Genomic DNA, 26,253 nt, shown 5'->3' with positions numbered 1-26,253 from the left:
ACTCGGCGCGGGTGCCCTCGGGCCGGCGGCGGCAGCCCCTCCCCGAAGCCCTCAGGACCCCCGAGGCCCCGGTGCCGGCGGCGGCGGTGAGTGAGCGCGCGGGGCTGGGGGCGCGGGGCGCGGGCCGGGTGGGTTCCGGGGCTGCGTCCGCCGCGCGCGGGGCCCGTCCCCACCCCTCCACGGCCGAAGCCGCTCGGAGCGGCCGGAGTCTGGCTGCGTCCCGGCTTCGGGCGACTCTCCGCCCGAGGCGGCCGGACTTTCCTTCCCGGAGTTTCCCGAGCCGCCCGAGGAGGCGGCCCAGCCCCGGATTCCTAACCCGGCGCGCCGCAAAAATAGCCCGTGGCCGGATTAGCGCGTCCCGGCGGCCTGACCCGGCCGGACATCTCGGCTCCATCCCCCGCCCGACAGCTGAGGGTCCCGGGAGCGGGAGGGCTCGGAGTCCGGGGGTGTCCCCAGGCGCCTCTGAGCTGTACCCTCCCCCCCTTACGCTTTCCTTCCCGGCCACCACCAGTGGGTGGTGTCTCCAAGTCGAAACTCCAGCTCAGAGGGTGGGACTTCTCCGGATCATCCCTGTCCCAGCCGTGTTCCCTGGGGATGGGAATAATTTCAGCAATAATAGCAGTAGCTGTGGAACTGGAGGGGGGGCGGTGGGCGGTGCGAGGAGGGAGTGACCCCACCTTCCGCTTCACAACCCAATCTCCCCGGCTCTAAACACTGGAGGCTGCCGGGCACTTTCCCTACCCTGTGCTCAGTGGCCAAGAGGAGCAGGCCAGGGCTGAGCCTGTGGCCACCACACGGTGCCTCAAAGCAGGCCTGCTCTTGGCTGGGGAGATTGCTGGACCCCAGGTGCTCAGGGCACTGGGGGAGGGCCTGGCTGTCTGCCCTGCTGGGGGCATGTCTGTGGGGCTGGGTGGGGAATGGGCAGGGGAGCCAGACGGTCCTGAGCAGAGTTCCTTCTTCTGTGTGTGCAGTTTGGGGTGGTGCGTCTGTGTGTCTCTCTGGGTGGGCGAGGTCTGCGTCTGGAGGCCCTAGCCCTGTGCTGGGAAAGGCCCCCCCACCCCCACCTGGGGACTTCCTGGCAGAGAAGATTCAAGGATGAAACTGGCTTTTCAGGTTTGGCCCAGCCAGATGCTGGGTTCTCCCCACCCCTGTGGAGCCAGCCCTAGCCCCCTGAGCCCCCACCCAGAGGCTGGGAGGAAGCTCGGCCACCCAGCAGATGGTGGGGGCCCAAGGGGTCCCTGAGGCTGAGCCCCCTGCAACCAGGGGTTATTCTGGGTCCTTTTCCTTGAGAAAAGCAGGGGCTACTAGTGGGGCATAAGAGTTGAGTGGCCCTGGATGGTATGTGCCAGGCCCCAGGCTGCTTCCCAAACCCTCCAAGCAATCTCTGCCCATTGCACAGGGAGCTGACTGAGAGCACCAGAGCTGGAGCACTGCAGTGACAGCATCCCCCGTCCAGCGTTAGTGGGCCGGCCGGCAAACCACTGCCCTTGGGAGCTCCAATTCTAGGGGAGCCCTTGGTTCAGAGGGAGTCACCCAGGCCTCGCCTGCCTTCCTGGGCCCACCCTCAGGGCCTCTGGACTCAAGCTGCTGCTCAGGGCACCTCCTGTAGCTCCTCTCCCCAGATGTGAGGGGCTCCCCCCGCCCGCACCTCCCCAGCTCCAGTCCCTCCATGTCATCGGTGTCTGTGGCAGGATCGACTTTCAGCCCAAGGATCAGATTCCTTAGCTTCTGCCTGTTTTCTGGGTTAGGTGTGTTTGAGGGTGACTCCTTCCTCCCTGAACTGAGATGCTCTGGGTGGAGGCGGGGAGGAGTGGTGGCCCAGAGGGGCCTGTTAGCCCTCCCCAGCCTGAGGAGCCCAGATGGTCTGCCCCTCCCCTGGGGGGCTGTGGCCACCTCCCCAGCTCCTGGGCAGACATGGCCCCAGGCTTTGAACCCCCCTGGAGGCTTGGTGACCACAGGTGGTGACTGGCCTCTCTGAGCCTCAGTTTCCTGATCTGTAAGATGGACACAGAGGACTCCTGCAGGGGTGGTGACAGGTCAGTGGGGCTAGCCAGAATCAGGTTTGAGGCAGGTGTGCCAGGCTTCTGCTGACTGAAGCCATTTCTGCTCCGATAATCGACTTCAGGGGCTTGGTGTCCCCTCCCGCGGCCTTACAGATACTATCCAGCAGCTGACGTGTCCTGAGAAGGGTTGCTAAGCCAGAGGGTATGTGGGCACCGGGAGCTCGTGTGGGGGTGGGGGTTGGTCAGGGGCACTTGTGGGGCCTCTGACTGGTGACTAGGCTGCTCATCTGCCTTCTGTCCAGGCCTGTTGCTGGGATGTGGGTCTTTTCACTGTGTAGCTTGAGACAGGCTTGCACCTAACTCCCGAGGTCCAGCTAGATCCCAGATTGTCCCACCCAGAAGCTATAGCTGAGCCCCTGCCCTACTCCACTGTGGCACGGACGGGTCCTCTGACCTTTCTGAGCCTGGGGCACCCCGACCCCAGGGTGCGTCCACCCTGCCAGACCCAGCCGGGTCGTAGGCTTTAATTCTGGTGGCCAGCGACCCTCTGGGTCATAGTCTGCTGAGGCTTTGGGCAGCGCCCAGTCCACAGGGCCAGTGCTCCCTTTCCTGCACCACCCTCCCAGGGCAGTTACCTTCAGGGCCTCCTGTGCAGAGAGCCTCCTGTGGTTCTGTTTTTGGATCCCTGCATTCCTATCATCTGGGGTGACAGCTGGTGATGGGCGCCTTGGGGGGGCAGGGATCCGATGTGTCCTCCTGGGGACAGCACGGGGCACCCAGCAAGCCATTGGTCGGGTGTCAGGTCTGCCCTGCTCCCTTCTGAACCTCATATCTTCCACAGGAAAGTGGAGGGGTCTCTGGGAGGGGTGAGGGCCTGGCCAGGATCATTCCCGACAAGATGCCGGTTACTGATGGTGAGGTCAAGAGGCACAGAGCAGCCAGCTCACTTTCGCTTTGCCACATGGTAGCACGTAGTGGAGGACTGAATTCTAGGCTGCCAGACAGCTGGTGATTCCCCCCTCCCAAGGGAGACCTGGGGCTGGGCATCAGACTAGGGGTCAGACAGGACACTGAGGGTCAGAGGTCAGGGTTCACGTGGGGAGGTCAGAGGAGCTGGCGCATCCTGGGACCATGCTCAGGTGAGCTGGGCACACGTCTGGGCAGGTGTCCTGGGGTGGGCCCAACTGCTCCAACTGACATGGGTGGCCAGTGGTCCCCTGGGCAGGGTAGGCCCCAGGCTTGGTGGGTCTGGTCCTGGGGCCGGGCCGCTTGCTTGACCTCCAGCTGCCCTTGGTCTGTGTTGTCCCTCAAGTGTGTGGGGCAGGCCTAAGTGCAGAAATAGAGGGTCCAGCTTAACCCCGGCCACAGCCTGTCCAGGCCTGGGTGGGCCAGAACTTCTCCCCGGTCTCCTCCTGCCTCTTGGCTACACCTTCCCAAACTGGGCCTCCCCAAAGGGTGTGGCCTGGGTCCTCCCACACCTTGTGCTCTGATTGAACGTGCTCCCAGGCCCTCGTTGGGGAGCTCCCCACAGCCGGCAGGCATCACCAGCCTGCTCGTTTGTTTGTTTGTTTGTTTCTTTTTAGTTGAAGGATAGATGACTTACAATATTATATTCGTTTTAGGTCCAGCCTGTTTTTTTTTTGATTCAGCTGCTGCTTCTCGAGCACCTACTGTGTGCCCAGCACTGCTGTGGCCCCTGATTTTCAGAGGGGAAAATTCAGGCTATCTCAGCGTTGCAGGTGGTAGAGGGGAGCTGGGTCAGTGCACAGTGTCTCAGGCCAGGCTCCCCGACACCGGCCTGCCTGCACTGGCTCCTGCTTCTGGACCCCCCTGGACCCCTGCCCAGGGTCCCCCATCATCCCCAGAGCAGGCATGGCTGCTTCTCAGGGCTGCCCCACAGCCCTCCACCCTGCTGGCTGCAGCGGCTCCCCCTCCCCTCGCTCCCGCTTAAAGCAGCCCTGGTGGTCCCGGTACCCTGCGGGCCCTCCCTCTGCATCCCCTCCAGCCTCACCACACACTCCTGAGCTGCTCAGAGCTCCGTCCTCACAGTTAGCTTTTGCTTCGTCAGCCTCCCCACTGCGCTTCTAGTTGCCTGTTTGGGTGTCTCCTGGTGGGTCTGGGCCCCGGGTGGGCAGCCATGAATGTCACCAGAGTGACTCAGACGGCAGGCAGGCCCTCCCTGGGCTGTGGTCTCTCCCTGCACTGAGGGGCAGCAGAGCAGAGATGCTGTTGGGATTCCCCCTCAGGGACCGTCTAGGAACAAGAGCCCACTGTGCGCCTGGGGGAGACCCAGACACTGAGCCACTGTCTCCTCTGGGCGGGCGCTGTGCCCCTTCCCAGCCCAGACTCTTTGTCCGGTCTGGACCCGACCCTCCCCCACACCCTCAGGGTCCACTGTGGAGCCACCCCCGACCCTGCTTGTGAATCCCACCCCCTTGATGCCCAGATTGCCGCAGGGGCGCTGGGGGATTGGGCACACAGGGGTGGGTCAGGCCGGGAACCCATAGCACTGAGGGCAGGGAGCTGTGGGGGTTATGGGGCACCCTCCAGCCTCTGCCCCAGACACAGGAGGGATCTGGTGGGGTGAGGGCCACCGGGAGGTCTGTATGTCCAGGCAGGGAGCTGGTGCCTCCCTCGTGAGGTGAGCGGCTCCTGTGTCTGGTGGGCCCAGGCCAGCGGGGGTTGGGGGGGCATCTGGCTCCTGTGTGTGCTCACCACCCGCTTCCCACCTCCTCGCTTGTGCTGTTTCTGTTCCCACCGGTCATGTGGTAGCTCCTCCTCCCAGAGCCAAGTGAAGGGGCATCTTTGGGAATTTGCCGTCACTCCACTTCATGGGGACTGGCCCCTGCTAGCTCGTGCTCTGAAATGACAGTGATCATTCAGCAGTGGCTCTGGAGCAGCCCTGTCCTAGGCACTGTGGACCCGGCATGACAGGACCGGACCGCACACACGTGGGTGTGCTCCCGACTGTGCCAAGGGAATCCAGGGCCTGTCAGGGAGGGGCCGCCTGACTGAGGCGGGGGATCCTTGAACACGTGGGCAGAATGCGTGTACTGGGAGAGCCAGGTGTGAGGAGAGGCTGTGGGAGCACAGTGGGAGCCAGGGAGGGTCGCAAGTGTGTGTGTGGCGCTGAGCCAGTCAGCTGGCAACGGTTCCGGCACTCCTGAGTGGAGAACCAGCTTCTGTCACCTAGAGGTGCTGGGCGTGCGCAGGCTCCTGTAGGGGCTCGTCCCTGGCACCCAGCCTGCCGGGTACCAGCAGTGATCCCAGGTCCACACTTGGCCTCTCTAGACCTCACAATAGCTTTACCAGGAGCGTATGAAACTCTGTGAGGCATGGGGTGCTCGGGTGGCAGGGGCAGACTTAAGGTACCATAGCCTCCCCCATCTGAAATGCTAAGGGGGTCCCCATCCTGTCTGGCCCCTTCCCAACAAGGCCGCATGGGCACAGCACCATCTGAGGAGTCCGATCGCCCGGATCTCCACCTGGCAGGCCCGGCCCGCCGTGGCTCAGAGGGTGCACCCAGGGTGCTGTCCCAGCCCTGCAGGTTCTGGACGCGCCTCTCAGCACCTTCTGCCTTCTCGATAAGCCTAACACCGTCTGAGGTTCCACCATTAGTGCTTGAGACCTGGAGCTGTCCTGCCCAGTCATTTCCTTACCAGCAGGGAGAGCTTACAATCACCTTGGTCTGTGAAGGGGCGGCTGGCGGATGACAAGGAAGACGCTGCCCTCCCAGGGTGCTGACCTGTGGCCTGGTCAGCCACAGCCGTGCAGGGCTGGGCTGGGTTGTGGTGCGAGTTGGATGCCGAGTGCTGGTTCCAGAGGGACCCAGTTCTCAGTCAGGATGCCCTCATGTCAGACGCTGCCTCCATCCCCTCCAGGGACCCTCCATCTGACCGCAGCTTGTGGGGCTCAGTGTAGGCGGGGCCAGGAAGGGATTTCCAGAGATGTGGGAACAAATGCTGCCCTCAGCCCTTTTCCTGAGACCAGAGCAGGTGAGGGCAGGGGAGAGAGGCTTGGCCCTGGGAGCTATGTTGTGATGGAAAGACTCCTGGAACGTGAGGGATGGGCCAAGAGTCAGAAGGCATCCCCGGACTGCCTCCCTCCAGGCCTGTTCCTGGTTGGGGTAGGGCCAGTGGGAACCGTGATTAGTGTTCAGGCTCAGCCCCATTTGGTACAGGGCCAGTAGGCGCTGCCAGCTGCATCCTGGCCTGGTCTCCAGTCAATATAGGGCCAGTAGGACCTGTGTGCTGGGTCCCGGGCTGGTCCCCGATTGTCATAGGGCCAATAGAAGCTGTGAGTGTTGTCCTGGGCCTACCCCTGGGTGGCAGAGGGCCGCTAGGAGCTGGGAGCAGCATCCTGGGCTCTCCGTGTTTTGTGAGCAGCATAGCAGTGTTCTGTGCCATCGCGCGTCTGTGTCATGGGGCCGGGGGTGGGGGGGGGCGGGATGAGCAACATCCTTGGCCGTTCCCAGGTCCATAGAGAGCTGGGGGTGATGGTGGCTCTGAGCAGGGTTCTGGACCCCTGGACCTTCCCTGATCTGTAAAGGGCCAGTAGCAACTGTGTCCTTAGTTGTGCCGCCTGAATATGTGGCCTTGGGCAAGACAGGCCTCTCTTTCTAGGCCTCAGTTTCCCTGTTTGTAAAGTATTTTCTCTGTATCTCTCCAGGCAGTTGAGAGGGAGGCTCCGAAGTAGAAGCTGTTTCTAGCGGCCTCAGTGGATGGGTCACAGACCCCGCAGGTCAGAATCTTCAGGGTCTGGAGCTCTGAGAGGCTGCGGAATTTTGGAGTCTCCACCACGCCCCTGCTATCCTTGCCCCCGTAGTTCTAGGAACCCTTCTAGTCTTGGATATCCTGTTTCCAGGCCCTGTGATCCTTCTCTGGGGCCAGGGAAGCAGATACGCCCTGAAACTGCCATTTCGTAAAGGAAGAATTAAGTGCCAAGGAGCCATGCTTATGTGGCCACTGCCTCCCGGTCACGTGGCCAGGCTGGGGTGGCCCAAATCAAGCCCTGGCCTCTCTGCTCTGGGCCCTGGGCCCTCCCCCTGTGCCCAGGTAATGTGGGACAGGGGTCTCAGATGCTTAAGGTGGCACAGAGCAAGGCGTCTCGGAGCACTGTGGGGCTTTGCTGCTGTTTCTGGGCCTGTGGCGCCCCCTTGTGGTCACAGCGGCCTTTTCACCAGGTAGTTTCCAGGAGGTCCCTTGGCTATAGGAGCCCTTGGCCCCTGGGAAGCCAGGTGGTCCCTCCTCTGAGAGATGGAGGGACCATGCACCCTGTCGTGGGCATAGTGAGCCCTCTGTCTCTGGAGCAGCTGTCATGGTGGTTAAGAAGCTGAGGTCTGTGTCCAATAGGCTTGAGATTTGCCCCGTGTACAGACCGGGCCAGCCCCTAGGCTTGCCTCTGCCCTCGTGCTTATTCATACCTCTGCACTGGCCATTCCCAGTGTGGGGAACACCCTGCCACCTAACCTTGCTCACTAGATCAACTCGAAAGCCTTTGCTCAGACGTCACTGCACAGAGAGGCATCGCTCCTCTGACGACTGTAATGTGCTGGTTTTTGCTTTATCTTTTAATTAACTTTTAAAAAAATTTTACTTATTTTTGGCTGCGTTGGGTCTTCATTGCTGCACGCGGGCTGTCTCTGGTTGCAGAGAGCAGGGGCTACTCTTCGTTGTGCGCGGGCCTCTCATTGCGGTGGCTTCTCTCATTGCGGAGCATGGGCTCTAGGTGTGTGGGCTTCCGTAGTTGTGGCACGCAGGCTCAGTAGTTGTGGTGCACGGGCTTAGTTGCTCTGTGGCATGTGGGATCTTCCTGGACCAGGGATCGAACCCATGTCCCCTGCATTGGCAGGCGGATTCTTAACCACTGCGCCACCAGGAAAGTCCTAATGTGCTGTTTTATCCCTGTCACACGTTGCAGCCTTTAGCACAGTGTATCTACACGTGAGCTTATTGTTTGTCTGGACTCTAAGCTTGAGGAGTGCAGGGATTTTGTCTGTTTCGGTTTCCCTGCTTCTCCACCAACATGTCCCAAGCACCTAGGAGTGGCTCATAGTAGGTCCTCAGCTATTCGTCACAGGAATGCATGTTGTTTGAGGACCTAGTGTGTGCCTAGCCGTGTCTTTCGGGACGACAGAGGCAGGAACCAAGCGCGTGGGTGCTGAGCCCATGCTGGGACTCTGGCAGCGGAGCCGTGCCCACGCCTGTTGGGCTGTCCCTGCTTCTCCCTCCTCCTGTGTCTGGGCCCCGTGGACCCTCAGAGATCTGCCAGTGCTGTTTTTTGGCTGCGCCATGCAGCTTGCAGCATCTTAGTTCCCCCACCAGGGATTGAACCCGGGCCCCCGGCAGTGAAAGTGTGGAGTCCTAACCACTGGGATGCCAGGGAAGTGCCTGTCAGCGCTGTTATTGAATAACACACCACGCCCCCTAGGCCCCCCTAGCTCTGCCTGGAACCATGGGTGAGGCCCGCAGGGACAGCACCAGCAGCCTGCAGCGCAAGAAGCCGCCGTGGCTGAAGCTGGATATCCCGGCCGTGGTGCCCCCGGCAGCAGAGGAGTCCAGCTTCCTGCAGGTAGGCCCTGGCCAGCGGGGGCTGCAGGTGCAGCCCATCCAGCCGCCTCACTGGGTCCCCGTTGCCCAGCCCCTGAGACGCCAGGCGTTCCTGCGGAGTGTGAGCATGCCGGCCGAGCCCACCCGCGTCCCCTCACCCCACCAGGAGCCCCGGCGGCCGGCGCTGCAGCGCCAGATGTCCATCACACAGACCATCCGCAGGTACTTCGCTGTCCCGGCTGCTCCGCGGCAGGTTGGGGGCTGGGCCGGTGGGACAGAAGCAGGCATACAGGGTCCCCTTCGGGCACTGGGGCTGGAAGTGGGGCAAGGGCTTTCTCCTCCATCCCGTCCCCTCATCACCCTGTCCTCCTCCTGCTCTGGGGACTGACTGCTGTCACCTACTGCCTTTCTCTGCTCCCCCCAGAACTTGCTCTTTCCTCTCTCTCTCGCCCGCCCCCCCCACCCAATGCTCTGGTCCCCCCTGAACAGCCGACAGGTGCGCTTTGGGCGTGTCCACACTCTGCCCCTGTTGGGTGCCCCTGCCGCCCGCAGGGCCCTCACACAGCGCTCGTCTCTCTCTTGGTCCCTGCTCAGGTACCTTGGGCAGGGCATGAGTGTGTTGGCGTCAGCTGGCGTGTGCATGGCTTGTGACCTCTCGGGAGCTGCCAGCGTGGTTGGTGTTCCCCGGGGGCTCCTGACGGCAGGTGCTGGCAGTGTTTTTGCTTGCATGTCCAAGGACTATGGGCAGCCTGCCTGGGTGTGCGGCGCCCCCTGCCTGACTTCTGTGGTGTCCAAGGTCAAGCTGCTGCCCAGGGCCACGCTTTCTCTGGCTGAGCTAAGGGCTGAACTCTGACCTCTGTCTCCAGACTCAGTGTCTCCCCACAAATGCCCGTCTCAGGGATGGAGTGAGGGCCTGTGTGAAATACTCACCTATTTCACCAAGGCCTGCCATCTCTGGTGCTGGTGGCAGCTTGGAGCTGGCTAATTGTTTAGCGGGTGGCCAGGGCCGAAACCCACCTATCCTCTTAATCAGACCCAGCCCACCTGGACCCCAGACCCTGGAATGTCCGGAGGCTTGGGGCGGGCATGCTGCCCAGGTGGAGTGCCTCTGAGGCCCCTGCTGGGGAGAGGGGACAGCTGGCCTCCCCTTGCTGAGTCCCTCCCCTGGCAGGGGCACTGCTGACTGGTTTGGAGTGAGCAAGGACAGTGACAGCACCCAGAAGTGGCAGCGCAAGAGCATCCGTCACTGCAGCCAGCGCTACGGGAAGCTGAAGCCCCAGGTCATCCGGGAGCTAGACCTGCCCAGCCAGGACAACGTGTCGCTGACCAGCACTGAGACGCCCCCTCCTCTGTACGTGGGGCCATGCCAGCTGGGCATGCAGAAGGTATGCCCTCCCGCTGCTGCCTCCCACAGTTCCCTCACTCTGCTGCCCTGAGCTGGGGCTGGGGACACAGCCAGTCTAAGCACAGAGGTTGCTTGGAGCTCACGGTCTGGGCGGGTGGTCGGATGGTCCCGTAAAGGCACCTAAGATACTCTCTGGGAAGCGGGGCTTGGGGGAGAGGACAAGTCCTGGGATTGTACCACAGGCCAGCCTCTGGGTGGGAGAGCATCCCAGGATGAACAGCAGCGTAAAGGAAATACAGGCGGAGAACGGGACCCCTCTGGTGCAGTGGGGTGGGGTGGTACCCACTCAGCTGTCCAGGGAGCCTCTGGGCAGCGGGACGAGCAGCAGCTGTGTTCTCCATGGCGGGGCCGGGTGGGGGAGGAGCCCCCTTGGCTATGACCCAGCCCCCGACTCCTGCATCTCCTCCCCTCCTCCAGATCATAGACCCCCTGGCCCGGGGCCGGGCCTTCCGCTTGGCGGATGATGCCGCCGATGGCCTGAGTGCCCCGCACACGCCGGTCACGCCGGGTGCCGCCTCCCTCTGCTCCTTCTCCAGCTCCCGTTCGGGTTTCAACCGGCTCCCGCGGCGGCGCAAGCGCGAGTCGGTGGCCAAGATGAGCTTCCGGGCAGCCGCTGCGCTGGTGAAGGTGGGTGCAGGGGCCGGGGTGGGGGCGGGGGCTGAGCCAGTACCACGCTGCGTCCTCACCCCCTCGCTGGCAGGGCCGCTCGGTTAGGGATGGCACACTGCGCCGGGTCCAGCGCCGAAGCTTCACTCCTGCCAGCTTCCTGGAGGAGGACACGGCTGACTTCCCCGACGAGCTGGACACATCCTTCTTTGCCCGGGTAAGAGCCTGGCACCATCACCCATGACCCCTGTGCCTATGCTTCCCACACTGACCACGCGTGTTTGCTCAGGAAGGTGTCCTCCACGAGGAGCTGTCCACATACCCAGATGAGGTGTTCGAGTCCCCATCGGAGGCAGCGCTTAAGGACTGGGAGAGAGCCCCAGAGCAGGCGGACCTCACGGGTGGGGCCCTGGACCGCAGCGAGCTGGAGCGCAGCCACCTGATGTTGTGAGTGCTTCCTGGCGGGCTCCGAGGGGGCCGGGGGGCAGGTCCTGCGGCTCTCAGGAGCAGCTGGCCCCAAAGGCACGACCCTAGAGGGCCCCGGGAGGAGGTCATCTTGTGGATTGGGAGCCCAGCTTGGCAACTGTGTTTGGGGGACCCAGGGGTGGGCACCATTCGAGTGTGGACTGCCCACACCTGGAAGAGGATCTCAGTCCCAGAGCCCACAGGCTGGAGAGAATCTCGGGGGAAGGAGGAGGTGACGTAGTTAACACTTGCAGATTAGCCAGGGAACCTCATGTAGGTCCGAACCCACCTCCCTGCCATGCCAGGAGCAGCCGGGGATCATGCTTTTACTGGTGAGGTGTGGGCTGACATCAGCCTGTCACATAGTGGGGAGCAAGACAGACACGGAGTGTCGCCCATGTCCCGCCGGGGATGGACTGCGGCAGGTGGGAGGTCTGGGGCTGGGAGTGACGGCACCCCTTCCCCCAGGCCCCTGGAACGTGGCTGGCGCAAGCAGAAGGAGGGCGGTGCAGCGGCCCCGCAGCCCAAGGTGCGGCTGCGGCAGGAGGTGGTGAGCGCCGCGGGTCAGCGGCGGGGCCAGCGCATCGCGATGCCGGTCCGCAAGTTCTTCGCCAGGGAGAAGCGGCCGTATGGGCTGGGCATGGTGGGCCGGCTAACCAACCGCACTTACCGCAAGCGAATCGACAGCTATGTCAAACGCCAGATTGAAGACATGGACGACCACAGGTAGGCGTGGAGGGGATGCGGCTTCGGGGAGGCAAGGCTCCAGGTGGGCGTGGGGCTCCGGGTTGGGGATGCCGCCTCTGCTGACGCTTTGCCCCGCAGGCCCTTCTTCACCTACTGGCTCACCTTCGTGCACTCGCTCGTCACCATTCTAGCCGTTTGCATCTATGGCGTGGCGCCCGTAGGCTTCTCACAGCACGAGACCGTAGACTCGGTGAGCCTCGGCGCCTTCCCTGGCGAGCCCTGGGCTCTGGGCTCCCTCCCACCCATTCTGGGAGGAGAGGGCTCGGCTGAGCTCCGTCTGATCTTTCTCCCCAAACTTCCAGGTGCTGCGCAACCGAGGGGTCTATGAGAATGTCAAGTACGTTCAGCAGGAGAACTTCTGGATCGGGCCCAGCTCGGTGAGGGTGGGGCCTGGGGGGGGCGGGGCCCCTGGGCTGGCCGAGGGCCCGGCCGCAGCTGCACATCCTCTTTCCTGCAGGAGGCTCTCATTCACCTGGGTGCCAAGTTCTCGCCCTGCATGCGCCAGGATCCGCAGGTACATAGTTTCATCCACGCTGCGCGCGAGCGTGAGAAGCACTCGGCCTGCTGTGTGCGCAACGACCGGTCTGGCTGCGTGCAGACCTCGGAAGAGGAGTGCTCGGTGAGTGCCTGCCCGCAGCTCAGCTCGCACCCTTGTCTGCACCTTGTGTTTGTGGTTACCTTGGGACTTCAGAGCCAGCTGGTTATCCTAAACCCCTAGTTCTCAGCACATTATGCCGTCCGTCTGTGCCAGGCCCCTTGCATAACATTTTCCTTTTTTCCCGCACCTCTTCCATCTCATGCCGCTCATCCTGTAGACCCTGTGTCCTTAATTTTCTCTTTTTTTCTTTTTTTTTTAATGACCGCGCTGCAAGGCTTGTGGGATCCTAGTTCCCCGGCCAGGGATCAAACCCAGGCCCGGCATTGAAAGCGCCAAGTCCTAACTGGACCGCCAGGGAATTACGCATGTGTCCTTAATTTGGGTGTGCTCTTTCCACACGTGTCCATCTTGTTTTTTGTGCACGTGTCTTAAGTTTCTATAAATGGTATTGCCTTTTCCCACTAAATTAAAAAAAAATTTTTTTTTGAATACTTTTTTGGCTGCATCGGGTCTTATTTGCGGCAGGCGGGATCTTTGTTGTGGCAAGTGGGCTTCTCTCTAGTTGTGGCATGTGGGTTTTTTCTCTTCTCCAGTTGTGGTGCGCGGGCCCCAGAGTGCGTGGGCTCTGTAGTTTGTGGCACGCGGGCTCTCATTGAGGAGCACGAGCTCAGTAGTTGTGGCGCGAGGGCTCAGTTGCCCCGCGGCATGTGGGATCCCAGTTCCCCGACCAGGGATCGAACCCGTGTCCCCTGCATTGGAAGGCAGATTCAATACCACTGGACCACCAGGGAAGTCCCTGAATTTTAAAAACTTTATCCACGTTTTTATCATCTTATTTGGAGGTGCCGCAGTTTGTACCAGTTCTCTGATTTTGGACGCTGGTGGTTTCTATTTTTAAGCTAATAGGAACTATGCTGTTGAATTCCTTATAACCATCTCCCAACACGCGAGCAATTTCCAGACTTTAAGATCAGAGCGGTGGGGGTGTAGAGCCAGAGGGAAGAGCTCAGAATCAGTGCTTCTGATTCCTCCCGTCTGGGAACTGTACCGGGACGTGGGCTCTGACCAGGGCTGAGCCCGTGTCCTCCCACAGTCCACGCTGGCAGTGTGGGTGAAGTGGCCCTTCCATCCCAGCGCCCCAGACCTTGCTGACCACAAGAGGCACTTTGGCTCTGTCTGTCACCAGGACCCCAGGTCAGTCCTGCTGGCCCCTCCCTTACTTTCCTTTGTCCACGTCTCCCTTGGGAGTGCGGGTGGAGAGAGGTACAATGGCTCTCCTTGTTGTCCAGTCGGGCAGGAGGGGGCTAAGCCAAGGGCACAAAGCAAGGACTGACCACATCCTGGGCTCGTGCAGGGTGTGTGATGAGCCTTCCTCCGAGGACCCCCATGAGTGGCCAGATGACATCACCAAGTGGCCGGTGAGCCGGGGTGGAGGGGTTGTTTGGGAGTCACCCTTATCGTGTGGGGGAGGAATCCACACCTCATCCATCAGCGATGCCACAGAGGTCCCCGTTGGGGGACCACCCTGTGCTTCCAGATGCTTTGCCCTGGCTGTTAGCCAGCCTGTCCATCCACCACAGCCTACCTCTCTGAGCAGAACCACGTGGAGCCTTGGGAGGTCAAATGACATTATTCCAATTTGACAGATGGTCAAACTGAGGCTTAGGGTGTAGTACCTGCTTGAAGTCAAAGGAAGCCTATTTCCCATCCTAGGAGCCTGTCCATCTTTGCCCCAACCAAGCATAGCGTGGGGCCCAAGGTTAGGGGAGACCCTGACCCAACTCACCCCCGTTTGTGACACAGATCTGCACCAAAAACAGCGCTGGGAACTACACCAACCACCCGCACATGGACTGTGTCATCACAGGCCGGCCCTGCTGCATTGGCACCAAGGGCAGGTAGGGCTGCCTGTGTGGGCAAGTGCAGCTGGTCCTGGGCACAAAGTGTTGCGCTGGGGCTATGCCCTCTTCCCCTCCCCAGTCCCAAAATAACTCAAGATACCAAGGGGCATGGGGTGAGGAAGGGGCTAGGCCTATCCAGGGCCAACAAAGGTGGGCAAGTGGGGCTGAAACCTGGGCCTGGAAGCCCTCCCAACTCTGGCCTGACCTTCCAGGTGTGAGATCACCTCCCGGGAGTACTGTGACTTCATGAGGGGCTACTTCCACGAGGAGGCCACACTCTGCTCTCAGGTAGGCCTCCGGGGTAAGGGTCCCTCCCCGTCCCCGCAACCACGGTGGGTGCTGACAGGCCACTCTGCACAGGTGCACTGCATGGACGACGTGTGTGGCCTGTTGCCCTTCCTCAACCCCGAGGTGCCCGACCAGTTCTACCGCCTGTGGCTGTCCCTATTCTTGCACGCTGGGCAAGTGACACCATGTGGGCTGAGCGGGGTTGGGTGGAGTGGGTGGTCCCAGGGACCCCAGGAGTAGCTGGTGAGCCTTCCCCGCTGAATGCCCCCCCTCCCCACAGGATCCTGCACTGCCTGGTGTCTGTCTGCTTCCAGATGACTGTCCTGCGGGACCTGGAGAAGCTGGCAGGCTGGCACCGCATAGCCATCATCTACCTGCTGAGTGGCATCACTGGTAACCTGGCCAGTGCCATTTTCCTGCCATACCGGGCAGAGGTAAGGCTGCCCCCAGGGTGGGGCCCTCCTACGTGCACCTGCTGCCCAGCATGAACTGGTTCCACCACAGAGTCTAGTTCCTACAGTGCCCCGCCTGGGAGCAGCTCCACTTGGCTCCTGTCCCGATACACTCTGGGCGGAGGGAGGTGGGACGGAGCGACCCGCTCAGGCCCACCGGCTCACAGGCACCCACACGCCCCCAGGTGGGCCCCGCCGGCTCGCAGTTCGGCATCCTGGCCTGCCTCTTCGTGGAGCTCTTCCAGAGCTGGCAGGTCCTGGCGCGGCCCTGGCGTGCCTTCTTCAAGCTGCTGGCTGTGGTGCTCTTCCTGTTCACCTTCGGGCTGCTGCCCTGGATCGACAACTTCGCCCACATCTCGGGCTTCGTCAGCGGGCTCTTCCTCTCCTTTGCCTTCTTGCCCTACATCAGCTTTGGCAAGTTTGACCTGTACCGCAAGCGCTGTCAGATCATCATCTTTCAGGTGGTCTTCCTGGGCCTCCTGGCTGGCCTGGTGGTCCTCTTCTACTTCTACCCTGTGCGCTGTGAGTGGTGCGAGTTCCTCACCTGCATCCCCTTCACTGACAAGTTCTGTGAGAAGTACGAGCTGGACGCTCAGCTCCACTGAGCTGGTGGGGTGCTGGGGCCGTGTGCCCTGTGGGCCGGGGCCAGGCCTGAGGCTCGGGACTCCGCCTGTGAGCCCTGCTCCCCTTGCACAGACCCCTTGTGCCGTGTTCACTGCTGTTGAACCCCTTGTACTTCCGGGCATTTATCACAGTAGTTCCCGAGGTTGCCTTCTAACTAGCCTCTCGACGACCACCTCATGTGGCCAATAAATGGACCGGGAGCGTTTTAGCTGCCACTAACTTGACCAGAGCTGCCTCCTCCTTTCCGGGTTCTGGCTGGAGGCTGTGGAGGGAGGTCCTTCAGTGCCCAGGCCTCCCACTCACAAGTCCCCAGAACAGGGAACTCAGTGTCACGTACGCCTCCCAGGGAAGTCCTCAGCCAAGTGCACACACCCTGTCCCCGTTCTATAGAAGGACTGGTAGGCGACAAAGGGACAAGGACCTATGAATGCAGTCACACTTCCCCATCCACACTGAGAGGTGCCCCACCCCAGCCCTCCCTGCCCAGCTGGCAGCTCCAATTCCAGCCCCGAGCCACCACCCTTTCCAGGAGCTGGTGAAGGCACTGCTGTAGGTGAGCCCTTAGGCTGAAGCTGGAGGCCCTGTCCATGGCTGGGCTCAGACACAGGCCTTTGTTTCCCCACAAGCAGAAACAGAGAGCCAGCCGCTCAGCTTTCACCTTCTCCTCGCTGCAGAGATTACAGGGACAGGTGTGTATGGCTTGGGGAATGGGGTGGCCAAGGGCTCAGGTGCAGCATTCAGACCATGTGACGTGCCTGCACGTTCTCTGCCCTCGCCTCCTCACTGTGAGGGGCAGCGCCAGTCCCGCCTGCCCCCGTACAGTGGCTTGACTTTCCAAACTCAGAAGCAAATAGGTTTATTCTGTATACAGGGTCAGGCCCACAGCCCTGTGGGATCCGCCATGGGATCGGGGTTCACGTTGAGAGTCCAGGTGGGTCCAGCTGGGGTGAGGCTATCTCAACACTCTTCTGGGAAAATGGCACAGGGGCCAAGGCTTCCTCCTCTCGGGGAAAAGCTCGGCCACCAGCACAGAGGGTTTTCCATGTCTGGAGATTCACTTTTGTCTCAGCTTTTTGATGAAGGACACCTCATCCCGATTCCGGATACCATAACTGAAAGAAGTAAAAGCACAGAGCGTCCGATCTACCGAAGGGCACATTTGTGACTCCTCACCTGAGGCTTGTGAGGGATAACAGAGACCAGGTGGGAAGAGCATGGTGTCCGGGAAGGTGAGGAGGTGGCAAGGGCCATGCACACTCTGAATTCTCTCCTCCTGGTTCTGTGCAGCCCTGAACCGCTGCTGGAGAGGAGCTGCAGGGCCCCTTCCACTGCTTCTCTGTCTCCCTTCCTGGCAGGGAGGCCTCCAGGGAGCTCCTTGCAGGAGGACCTCAGTCCAAACAGGGACTCTGCTGGTCTCACACATTCCCCAGGAACTGATTTAAGATCCCTCCTTCCCTTACGAGCCTCTGGAGAGGACCCCAGCCGAATGGCAGGGCATGGGGAATCAGAGGGCCACAGACCAGATACTTCCCTGCAGCTCAAGGCATAGCCTGAACTTACTCTCGGAGCTTCCTCTGGTCCTCTGCGAGCTTCTCTCCTGCAGAGGTCAGGTGGTACGTCCTCCACACATAGGACCTGCAAGATGGGAATTCAGTCAACCACGAGCAGGGTGAGCAGGGCAGCTGGGATGCAACTGTGCCTGAGGAGGGCTCAAGGCGCTTAGCTCTGCGGGGCCTGAGGCCACCTGCCTCCTCCTTGGGCTCTTTGCCTGTACCTTGTGTGTACCAGGCCTGAGGCAGGTTCAAGGACGCACTGCTCTCAAAGGGATGCAGGGGGTGGCTGGGGGCCAAACCCACGTTGCTAATGAAACGGGTGGCTGTACCAAGACACAGTTAACGGGACACTTGATCCAGAAGGAGACAGAGCTGAGAGCACCCAGGCGAGGAGCTGGCAGCTGCACCATCTGTAACCAGGGAAACCACCTCCAGGCACACCGCAAGTGCCCTAAGGTGTCCTCACGTGAAGATACCCAGCTGCCTGGGTGGGGTGATGTCAGTGAAGAGCAGCTGAGGCAGGGCTCGTGGCACAGAAGCACCTGCCCTGGCCGAGGCTTGGGACAGGGAGCTCGTTGCTCCAGGCCACACTCTGGAGCAGAGCCCAGGTGATGAAAAGGCTCATGTCCAGCAAGAGGTCCTGTGAAGTCCAGCTCCTAGGAAGGGCTGCAAGGAGGAGCTGTGGCTGCACTCACCAGCTGATGTGCTGAATGCCCCCTTCGCGCTCCTGCCTGAGCTGCACGTATCTCTGGATGGCCTTCTTCAGGTCCAGGACTGTGGCGTTCTGGACTACAACCACAGCTGCACAGATGGGAGAAGATCCGTGGTGGGAATCCACAGCCACAGCCTCAGATTGCAGGAGAGGAACCCAGAAGCTTCTTCCTGAGGCTCAAGGCTGGGCAGGGGGAGCTTGTGGCTGCCCCAACAACCCTGGGCACGGCCCTGAGTTTCCACTGTCCAGCCCTGCTAACATCTTCTCCCGTGAAGGTTCAGACTGCACGGCCTGAGGGGGAGGGCAGCACTTACGCATAACTTCTCCATCCATCTTGCACACTCGGACTGTCATTGCTTGGCCGTATTCTAGTGCTATTTGGGAATTGACCTCTTCCAAAGTAACCTAGAAAAGACCAAGGCTGGAGGTGGGAGCTCTCTTCACCACTCCAAACAACAAAGAAAAACAGCTGATAGTCTTCAAAAAGTGGTGCCACATTTTTGGGAGGTTCTTGCATATATGTTAGGATTTCCCGGTTTTTCAGCACTTTAATCTCATGTCTTATCCACGTTTTCTATGAAGTGGATGGACGCTCGGGAGAAATGGGCAAGGAGAATGAATCGCCTTGAGGAACAGCCCCTGGCTCCTCCGGGCCAGGTGCTGGGTGGGAGGAGGAACACTGGGCCCCACCTTCCGGCCTGAGAGCCCCCGATCATCAGGATCCAGGGCCTCCGGCAAGGCTGGGGCACCAAAAAACGGTAAAAGATAAACATGTCAATACAACCGTTAACAAAACAGAAGTTAATTTAAAAATTCCACGATGGGCAAAATAACAAGGACTTTAAAACATGACAGTGCCAAAACTCACTGAAGATTGAGGAGAAAGGAAAAACCGGTAACAGTGATCTTTTATTTGAAAATCATATTATTTTGTTTGCCGTAGGCTTTTGTAAACCAACTTTGCGTTTTAAAAACACTGATGAAAAGTCATGTGTGTTAACTAGTGGGGGTTTTTGGCGCCCCTTTAAATTCCGCGCCAGAGGCGAGAGCCTCGCTCGCCCCCAGGCCGGGCCGGAGCCTAGACCCTCGTTTACGACCGGAGACGCCATCCCAAGGCCTCTGGCCGCAGCCCCCATCGACACTCCGGGGTCCGTCCGCGCCCCGACGGCCCCCGGCCCGTGCGCACCTGGATCGGAAGGTCGCAGAGCAGCGGGTCCTGCACTACCATGGCCAGACCCTCCTGGAACACGTCCACCGCCTCGGAGTGCGGCAGCGCCTCCTCCTCGTCCTCCTCGTCCTCCTGCGGCTCCCGCCGCGCCGCGGCCCCCGCCTCCTCCAGGCTGCCTAGCCTCCCGCGGAGCGGCCGCGCGACCGTGGTGCGGCACGCATGCGCGGGGACCGCCGCCGCAGACGCTCCCTCGGGGCGTTGGGGGGCGGGGCTACCTCGAGGACCAATGAGAAGTGAGTTACTGGGAGTCGGCCCGCCGCAATGCTCCCTGGGAGCGCGAAGTCGGCGTGACTATTGGTGGGCTGGTTGGGGCGGGGAGGCTGCCGGGACCAATGGGAGTTCGGAGCGTCGGAGCGTCGGCGCGCCGGCGCCGAACGGTCGCGAGAGCTGCCGGGAGAACCGGGCTAGTCGCCGCGATGCTGCTTTTCTGCCCGGGCTGCGGGAACGGGCTGATCGTGGAGGAGGGGCAGCGCTGCCACCGCTTCGCCTGCAACACCTGCCCCTATGTGCACAACGTCACCCGCAAGGTGGGCCCCGGCCGGCCGCGCGGCGCGCACAGCGCGGAGGCCGACCCTAACCTTCCCCGCCCATCCTCTGCGCAGATTTCGCGTCCAGCGGGCCCTCTGCCCGCAACGCCAGCCTCTCCGAGGCGCTCCCGCCCGGCACGGGCAGTACTCCTGTAGCCTGTGCACGACTTTTCCGCCTGGGTCGCTCTTCTCCCCTAGGTACCCATGTCAGTCGTTGCTCGTGTCTTTGCTTAAAGGATTATTTAAAATTGCAGCCTCTTTCTAAATTTTATGCTCCTTCCCCTAATTTTATTTTTTCCGTAAGACTCATTTGCCTTCCAATACGCCTTGCAATTTACTTATGCGCTTTGTTTATTAATACTAGGGCATAAGCTGTAGGAGGGCAGGGATTTTTCAGTCTTGTTCCCTCTTATGTTCTAGTCTGAACAACTGGAATGTATTGGATGTTCATTACGTGAGTGATGCACACTTTATTACTCTCCCTCGGTAGTGCATCTTTCCTTTTTAGAACACCTTTAATTTTTAGAAGTAGAGCACGTTGGTACTACCTCATTCTTAATGTTTGTATACTATTCCACCGTATAGCTGTGTTGTAGGAGTTTAGAGTCTGAAACTATGCAAAAGGTGACATTTCAAGGACGTCTGGTAAAACTTGGAAAACAGAAAACTCTCTGCCTGGGGAGAGTGGCTGGACTCCTTTTTGGCTTCAGTTGTATTTGGTTCTCTTATCTTGGATTACCAAGTATTTTAGAGGTGTGGGAAAAGAAGAGGGTCACACCTAAGCCATTTTTTTCCTCCTGCTCTGTTGCTTCATCCAATCCTTGCAGAGATCTTCTCACTTCTTTTGGGGACATCCCAATTGCGGATCCTCTAAATTCTGACGGAGCATCCTGCTCTGTGACAGCAGGAACTCTGCTTTCATTTAGTATTCCTCCAGTCTTGTGTTGAAGGAAGGAAGCGAAGGCTGGGGAGACACTTGAGGACGGGTATGGTTTGGTGACCCAGGTTTGTACCATTCACTTACTTGTAGAGTCTGAAGACCTGCTGTTGTTTATTAGGTAACAAATCGGAAGTATCCAAAGCTGAAAGAAGTGGATGATGTGCTCGGTGGAGCAGCTGCCTGGGAGAATGTTGACTCTACTGCAGGTGAGAGGGAAAACCTTTTCTGTTCCAGAGCTGTGGGTAAGGATGAGGCTGCTGGCTGTGCCACTCTGCGGCAGAGTCTGTGATGTACTTGTGTGAAGTGGGCTTCTAAAACTAGAAAGTGTTTTCTTCTCTAATAATGTATTTGTTAGGCAAACAATATTGGCACAAGCTTTGGAGTCCTTCAGACCTGACTTAAGAGTCTCAGGGTGTCCTTGATTTGTCTGGGCTAATCCATAGTCATAGATTGTGAGAGCACAAATGAGCGTTTGGCATATAGCAGGCACTTAGCAGATGTGATTGGAGTAATAAAAAAACAGTTTAAGGATTTTGTTCTAATACAGATTTCTAAAAGTTAATGATACAGAGTATTAAACTGCACTAAACATTCAGTAAAATAAATATTTATTCCAAGTTTTGATTCATTTCTGGTAGAGATTAGATGTGACCAAAGAAGGAAGGAGAGCCCTAGACATTACTTGTATTGAGAGGAGGAAGAGCTAGCACATGATCACTGCTGTATTTTTCCCCCAGGGAACATCCAGATCTGCTATGTTAAAAATCCAGCACTGGCAGAATTTGTCATTAGGAGATGAATTACTTACCAAAATGGTGTTTGAGAGTGTTTGAAGGCATTTCCATCAAAAGCAAGGTTCTCAAATTGAAATCTCAGTGAAAGTAAATACGTGCCTTGGGACACTTTGAAAAGGCGTGGGATGTATGTTGAGATCTTGATAAGAACAGCCTGGACAACTTCTGCCGAGACGGATCCCTAAATTCAAGGGGAAGTGGATTGGTCGTGCGTTGGGATTTCCTTTGGGAAGATGAGAGGGCCTGTCCATTACCAGGTGGTGGAGATGCACTTTTTAGGGGAATTTGCAGGGCATGGACCCTGTAATGCACACGGCAACCGTGTCACCTTTCACATGGTGTTTCTAGCCAGTCTTCAGCCAGAGTTGAAGAAAAGGGACCCAGGGAAAGGAGGACTGTTTCCAAGATCACAGGTCTCATTCCCTCAGTGTGAGAGCGCAGTGGGAATGATAACGCTGTTGGTAACCTTAAATCTTGGTGCAGGGCACCCTGGGCAAGGGATTCCAGATGAGCTGTCTTTCACGTAACACCTACTTCTAACAAGTGTGTTGGTCACAAGCATCACTTTTTTAAGTAAACGTGGGTCACTTGTTTGTTTTTCTCATTGCCAGAGCCGTGTCCCAAATGCGAACACCCTCGTGCCTATTTCATGCAGCTTCAGACCCGCTCTGCAGACGAGCCCATGACCACCTTCTACAAGTGCTGCAATGCTCAGTGTGGACATCGCTGGCGGGACTAGGGCCAGGCTGGCCCAGCTGTGTCAGCGTCTGCTTACCGTATTCCCCAGGGTGGATTCCCAGCTGCGAGTGTGGCGGAAAGCTAACCCTTTTAGGGTGGCTGGCCAGGGGCTGAGGAAATGTAGCCCATCTCCCAGTCAGTGGATTAACTCATTAATGTCCAGGAGACTGTGTGTGTGGAGAGGAGTATCCATAACTTTAAGGTCCTGTTCTGCATCTTTTACATTTATTGGGCAGTTGACATTCTCTCACCATCAGCCGACACTCTTAAACATTTACATTGTTTGCACGACTAATAAAGTAAAACTTAGTAGTTTAGTACATTAGATGTCCCTCAGTATTTAAACTGTTAATTGCAAACTTATTTAATCAAAATGTATTCTGAAAATTTAATTAAAGTTAAAATTCTAATATCACCTTCTCAGTGTTTTAAATGCCTGAAGAAGTAGACATCAAACCCCAAAACAGGATTCCAAAACTGACTACTATACTTAGGGCCAAACTAGTTACAGAATTGTGAGTAACATGGATTTCTATTTCTTTATGATTTATATTCTTTTTTCCTATGATTGCAATAAACTTAATAGGTAGTATTTTTTTTTACACTTTATATTTTCTGTGTCTATCTTTCTACTCTAAAGAGAAAAAGGACACCCTGGGCTAGCAGGGGACAGGATCTTGGTTATTGATGGATTGGTTTCTTGCTCAGACTTAATTGCTTTTTCAGATCTCTCTCTTTTTTTAGTTTATTGAAGTATAGTTGACTTACAACGCTGTGTTAATTTCTGGTGTACAGCAAAGTGATTCAGTTATGTGTACATGTATTCTTTTTCACATTATTTTTCATTATGGTTTATTACAGGATATTGAATGTAGTTCCCTGTATCTATTCTCTTCATAATGAAGTCTCACTTATGAAATAATGGGACTTAAATTTATGCCTCTGATACAGATTTTTACTTTTTTGAAACTTGTTATCTTTCCAAGAAACTATTAATCTGTATGGGTCACGTGATGGTTGACCAGGTCCTGAGCTCACTGTGTCCAATTTTTTCTGTTTCAGAGCAGTTTGTGCTGGATTTGCAAATGTGGTTTTATCCTGTGGCTGTTATCTTCAGTGTCTTCTTTCTGTGCCATTAGTTAGTTATGTTTCCTCAGATGCCTGTTCTCGTTTTTGTTGTTGGAGGCAGCGTGGATCAGTGGCGAAGGTCGTGCCCTCTGAAGTCAGCCTGCCTGCCTGTCAAGTTCGTTTCCTCCTGTGTAAAATGGAGATAATAATAGTCTATTTCAGGAGTTTACAACTTTTCCTGTAAAGAGCCAGATAGTAAGTATTTTGGGTTTTGTGGGTCAAGAGTCAAAATCTAGGAAAACAAAGTCTTATAAAGAAATTCAAAATATAATCCTACAATATTTTGTAATGCAAGTCCACTGATGAAAGGAATGGATACCATTTTGCATAATTGAGGTTCAGAGTTAGTGTTCCTCGTCATCAGCGTTGCAAACATGTATCTCATAGTGGTTCAGGCCATGAGAGCAGGGGAAGTTCACTGTTGACATTGCTGATGGATTCAGTAGATGCAGTGTGGTGAGAGATGCAGATGTTTTCCTCAGCATATTTGTAGGTGAATAGTGCAGTGCAGACTCACAGCCTGTGAGCACTTTCTCTCTCTCTTTTTTTTTTAAATTAATTAATTTATTTTTGGCTGTGTTGCGTTGCTGCGCGCGGGCTTTCTCTAGTTGCAGCAAGCGGGGGCTGCTCTTCATTGCGGTGCTCGGGCCTCTCATTGCAGTGGCTTCTCTTGTTGTGGAGCACGGGCTCTAGTCGCGTGGGCTTCAGTAGCTGTGGCATGCCGGCTCAGTAGCTGTGGCTCGCGGGCTCTAGAGCGCAGGCTCAGTAGTTGTGGTGCACGGGCTTAGTTGCTTCGCGGCACGTGGGATCTTCCCGGACCAGGGCTTGAACCCGTGTCCCCTGCATTGGCAGGCGGATTCTTAACCACTGCGCCACCAAGGAAGTCCAGGAATTCTGTTTTGTGTTGAGATTCGTGCCAGTGACGAGTGCTCGGTCTGGCAACGTCGACCATTGTGGTATCGTTGCGTGATAAACTGCTCTGCTATCCAGTTTGCTGACAAGATAGTCTGCACTGCCCTGTGCCTTAAAAACATGACATTCTGTGCCCACTTTTCTTATTTTGACATGCTGGGTGTGCACTCATAGTAAGCAAAAAAAAAAAAAAAAAAAGAATAAAGAGAATGGATACAACCGTATGGTGGCCCTTGAAATGCTGTTAAGGTCACTGCTGAGTTGTGAGCCGGCAGAGCAAGGGCTGGAAGCCCTGTCACCAGTACTTCGCTGTCAGCACATGAGAGCAGCTGCAGATAACACGAGTGGGTGGTATGGCTGTCTTCCAGTGAAGCTGGATGCTGACATCTGAATTTCATAGTAATTCCACATGTCGTATAATTCTTTAAGCTTTTTCCCCCCAACTATTTAAAAATGTATAAACTATCTTAATTAATTAATTAATTTCTGTGAGGCACGGCTTGCAGGGTCTCATTTCCCTGACCAGGGATTGGGACTTTATTTATTTTTCATTTTTTTAAGATTTTTTTGATGTGGACCATTTTTAAAGTCTTTATTGAATTTGTTACAATATTGCTTCTGTTTTATGTTTTGGGTTTTTGGCCGCAAGGCATGTGGGATCTTAGCTCCCCGACCAGGGATCGAACCTGCACCCCCTGCGTTAGAAGGCAAAGCCTTAACCACTGGACTGCCAGGGAAGTCTCCCACAAGGGATTGAACCTGGGCCCACGGCCGTGAAAGCCTTAACCACTGGACTGCCCACAGATTCCTAACCACTGGATTGCCAGGGAATTCTCCGTATAAACTATTTTTAGCTCACAGGTGTGTTTTTTTTTTTTTTTTTTTTTTTGCGGTACACGGGCCTCTCACTGTTGCGGTCTCTCCTGCTGCGGAGCACAGGCTCCGGATGCGCAGGCTCAGCGGCCATGGCTCACGGGCCCAGCCGCCCCGCGGCATGTGGGATCCTCCCAGACTGGGGCACGAACCCATGTCCCCTGTACCGGCGGGCGGACTCTCAACCACTGAGCCACCAGGGAAACCCAGCTCACAGGTTTTTTTTTTAAAGGGTGGGGTGGATTTGGCCTGTGGGCTGTAGTTTGCTAACCTCTGGTCTACCTCATAGGGTTGTGAGGATTTATGTAGCTTCACATATAACATCCTTAGGACATGTCTGACCAATGGTGTTTGTTATTGGCTGTTCCTTGCTTTCAAGGGGCTGGATTTCAGCAGGTATTTGGCGACTCTGGTTGTATGGTCTTTTACCCTCCATCTATGGATGTTTTTCTTTTTATCTCCATTTGTTATGGGAGGGGGTGGGGTGTCAGGTTGTGCCGTCAGAACACTTCTGGGCAGAGGCACTGGCCTTCTTCCCACATCTAAGTGTCCATGATAACCCACCTTTGTAGCCTTGGTGGTGTCTCCTTGTGGGGTTGTGGTGTGGGTGGTGTGTGGTCTGCTGGTCTCAAGGTAGTAAGTTCTAACCTGACAGAGAGAAGGAAGCTCTTTTGATGGGATACTAGGGAAGGGATGGCACCAGTAAGTATGAAAGTACGTGCTTATAATAGGTAAGATAGGGGCCAAGCTAATTGAAATTGAAATATTAGAAAGAAGTATGATTACGCCCCTGGTCATTCTTAAGGTGTTTCATGGACTTGAGCCTTTGATTCCATCTCTCCATGGGTCCTGGTTTCTCAGACTCCAGAGAAACTGGAAACCAGCTCTGGGGTCTCTAGACTGTGCCTCAGTTGTTTTGATGCACAGAATACAGACATGCACACTCACACCTAAACGTAGGCACAAGGACACACTGAAATGTGACCTTATTTGGTGCCCCAAAGAACACATAGCCAATAAGTGTATGAAAAGATGCTTATCTTCACTGATAATCAAGTGCAAATTAAGACAACATTGAAATGTCTTTGCCTATCAGATTGACAAAGATTTTTTTTTTTTAGATTGACAAAGATTTAAAAGACTGATAATGTATACAGTTGGTGAGGGCTACAGGCTTTCTTACACATCTAGTGGGAGTAGAAGTTGGTACA

The 26,253-nt window shown here is 57.0% G+C and overlaps 3 protein-coding genes across 7 annotated transcripts; 2 read left to right on the top strand and 1 right to left on the bottom strand.

Annotated features, from left to right (window-relative positions):
* The first annotated feature begins 7 nt into the window (after positions 1-7).
* Positions 8-15,845, top strand: RHBDF1 (rhomboid 5 homolog 1). Of its 5 annotated transcripts, XM_060031339.1 has the most exons (19): positions 8-86; positions 8,433-8,573; positions 8,643-8,773; positions 9,041-9,145; positions 9,723-9,936; positions 10,374-10,583; positions 10,657-10,779; positions 10,852-11,009; positions 11,496-11,753; positions 11,853-11,964; positions 12,077-12,151; positions 12,232-12,393; positions 13,466-13,566; positions 13,727-13,790; positions 14,176-14,270; positions 14,486-14,561; positions 14,634-14,734; positions 14,842-14,995; positions 15,199-15,845. In XM_060031339.1, the coding sequence occupies exons 2-19, from the start codon at positions 8,457-8,459 to the stop codon at positions 15,616-15,618; spliced, it is 2,676 nt and encodes an 891-aa protein (XP_059887322.1). In that variant the 5' UTR covers positions 8-86; positions 8,433-8,456; the 3' UTR covers positions 15,619-15,845. The 5 variants fall into 5 exon arrangements, with proteins under 5 accessions (XP_059887322.1, XP_059887324.1, XP_059887320.1 ...); XM_060031341.1 differs by lacking the exon at positions 9,041-9,145; XM_060031337.1 differs by having other exon boundaries at positions 8,433-8,773.
* Positions 15,846-16,476: 631 nt separating this feature from the next.
* SNRNP25 (small nuclear ribonucleoprotein U11/U12 subunit 25) lies at positions 16,477-19,300 on the bottom strand. Its single transcript, XM_060032953.1, has 5 exons — positions 19,089-19,300; positions 18,217-18,307; positions 17,886-17,991; positions 17,198-17,272; positions 16,477-16,749 (listed from the first exon to the last, which is right to left on the bottom strand). Exons 1-5 carry the CDS (start codon positions 19,128-19,130, stop codon positions 16,692-16,694), a joined length of 372 nt encoding a protein of 123 aa, XP_059888936.1. The 5' UTR covers positions 19,131-19,300; the 3' UTR covers positions 16,477-16,691.
* Positions 19,301-19,500: 200 nt separating this feature from the next.
* POLR3K (RNA polymerase III subunit K) lies at positions 19,501-22,830 on the top strand. Its single transcript, XM_060032952.1, has 3 exons — positions 19,501-19,657; positions 20,716-20,803; positions 22,003-22,830. Exons 1-3 carry the CDS (start codon positions 19,547-19,549, stop codon positions 22,128-22,130), a joined length of 327 nt encoding a protein of 108 aa, XP_059888935.1. The 5' UTR covers positions 19,501-19,546; the 3' UTR covers positions 22,131-22,830.
* The last annotated feature ends 3,423 nt before the right edge of the window (positions 22,831-26,253 follow it).

The sequence above is a fragment of the Delphinus delphis genome, chromosome 15 (genome assembly GCF_949987515.2).
Source record: "Delphinus delphis chromosome 15, mDelDel1.2, whole genome shotgun sequence".
Taxonomy (NCBI): Eukaryota; Metazoa; Chordata; class Mammalia; order Artiodactyla; family Delphinidae; genus Delphinus; species Delphinus delphis.
This window is presented reverse-complemented; position numbering and strand designations above follow the sequence as displayed.

What these genes read in the sequence shown, in the direction of transcription:
- SNRNP25 (XM_060032953.1), bottom strand. Translation starts at nt 19,130, where the DNA reads ATGGTAGTGCAGGACCCGCTGCTCTGCGACCTTCCGATCCAG. An exon ending in TCTGCGACCTTCCGATCCAG is followed by an intron (nt 18,308 to 19,088) that starts GTGCGCACGGGC and finishes GGTCTTTTCTAG; the next exon opens with GTTACTTTGGAAGAGGTCAA. An exon ending in GATGGATGGAGAAGTTATGC is followed by an intron (nt 17,992 to 18,216) that starts GTAAGTGCTGCC and finishes CCATCTGTGCAG; the next exon opens with CTGTGGTTGTAGTCCAGAAC.
- RHBDF1 (XM_060031337.1), top strand. Translation starts at nt 8,457, where the DNA reads ATGGGTGAGGCCCGCAGGGACAGCACCAGCAGCCTGCAGCGCAAGAAG. An exon ending in GAAGACATGGACGACCACAG is followed by an intron (nt 11,754 to 11,852) that starts GTAGGCGTGGAG and finishes TTTGCCCCGCAG; the next exon opens with GCCCTTCTTCACCTACTGGC. An exon ending in GTCTGTCACCAGGACCCCAG is followed by an intron (nt 13,567 to 13,726) that starts GTCAGTCCTGCT and finishes GGGCTCGTGCAG; the next exon opens with GGTGTGTGATGAGCCTTCCT.
- POLR3K (XM_060032952.1), top strand. Translation starts at nt 19,547, where the DNA reads ATGCTGCTTTTCTGCCCGGGCTGCGGGAACGGGCTGATCGTGGAGGAG. An exon ending in TGCACAACGTCACCCGCAAG is followed by an intron (nt 19,658 to 20,715) that starts GTGGGCCCCGGC and finishes GTTGTTTATTAG; the next exon opens with GTAACAAATCGGAAGTATCC. An exon ending in GAATGTTGACTCTACTGCAG is followed by an intron (nt 20,804 to 22,002) that starts GTGAGAGGGAAA and finishes TCTCATTGCCAG; the next exon opens with AGCCGTGTCCCAAATGCGAA.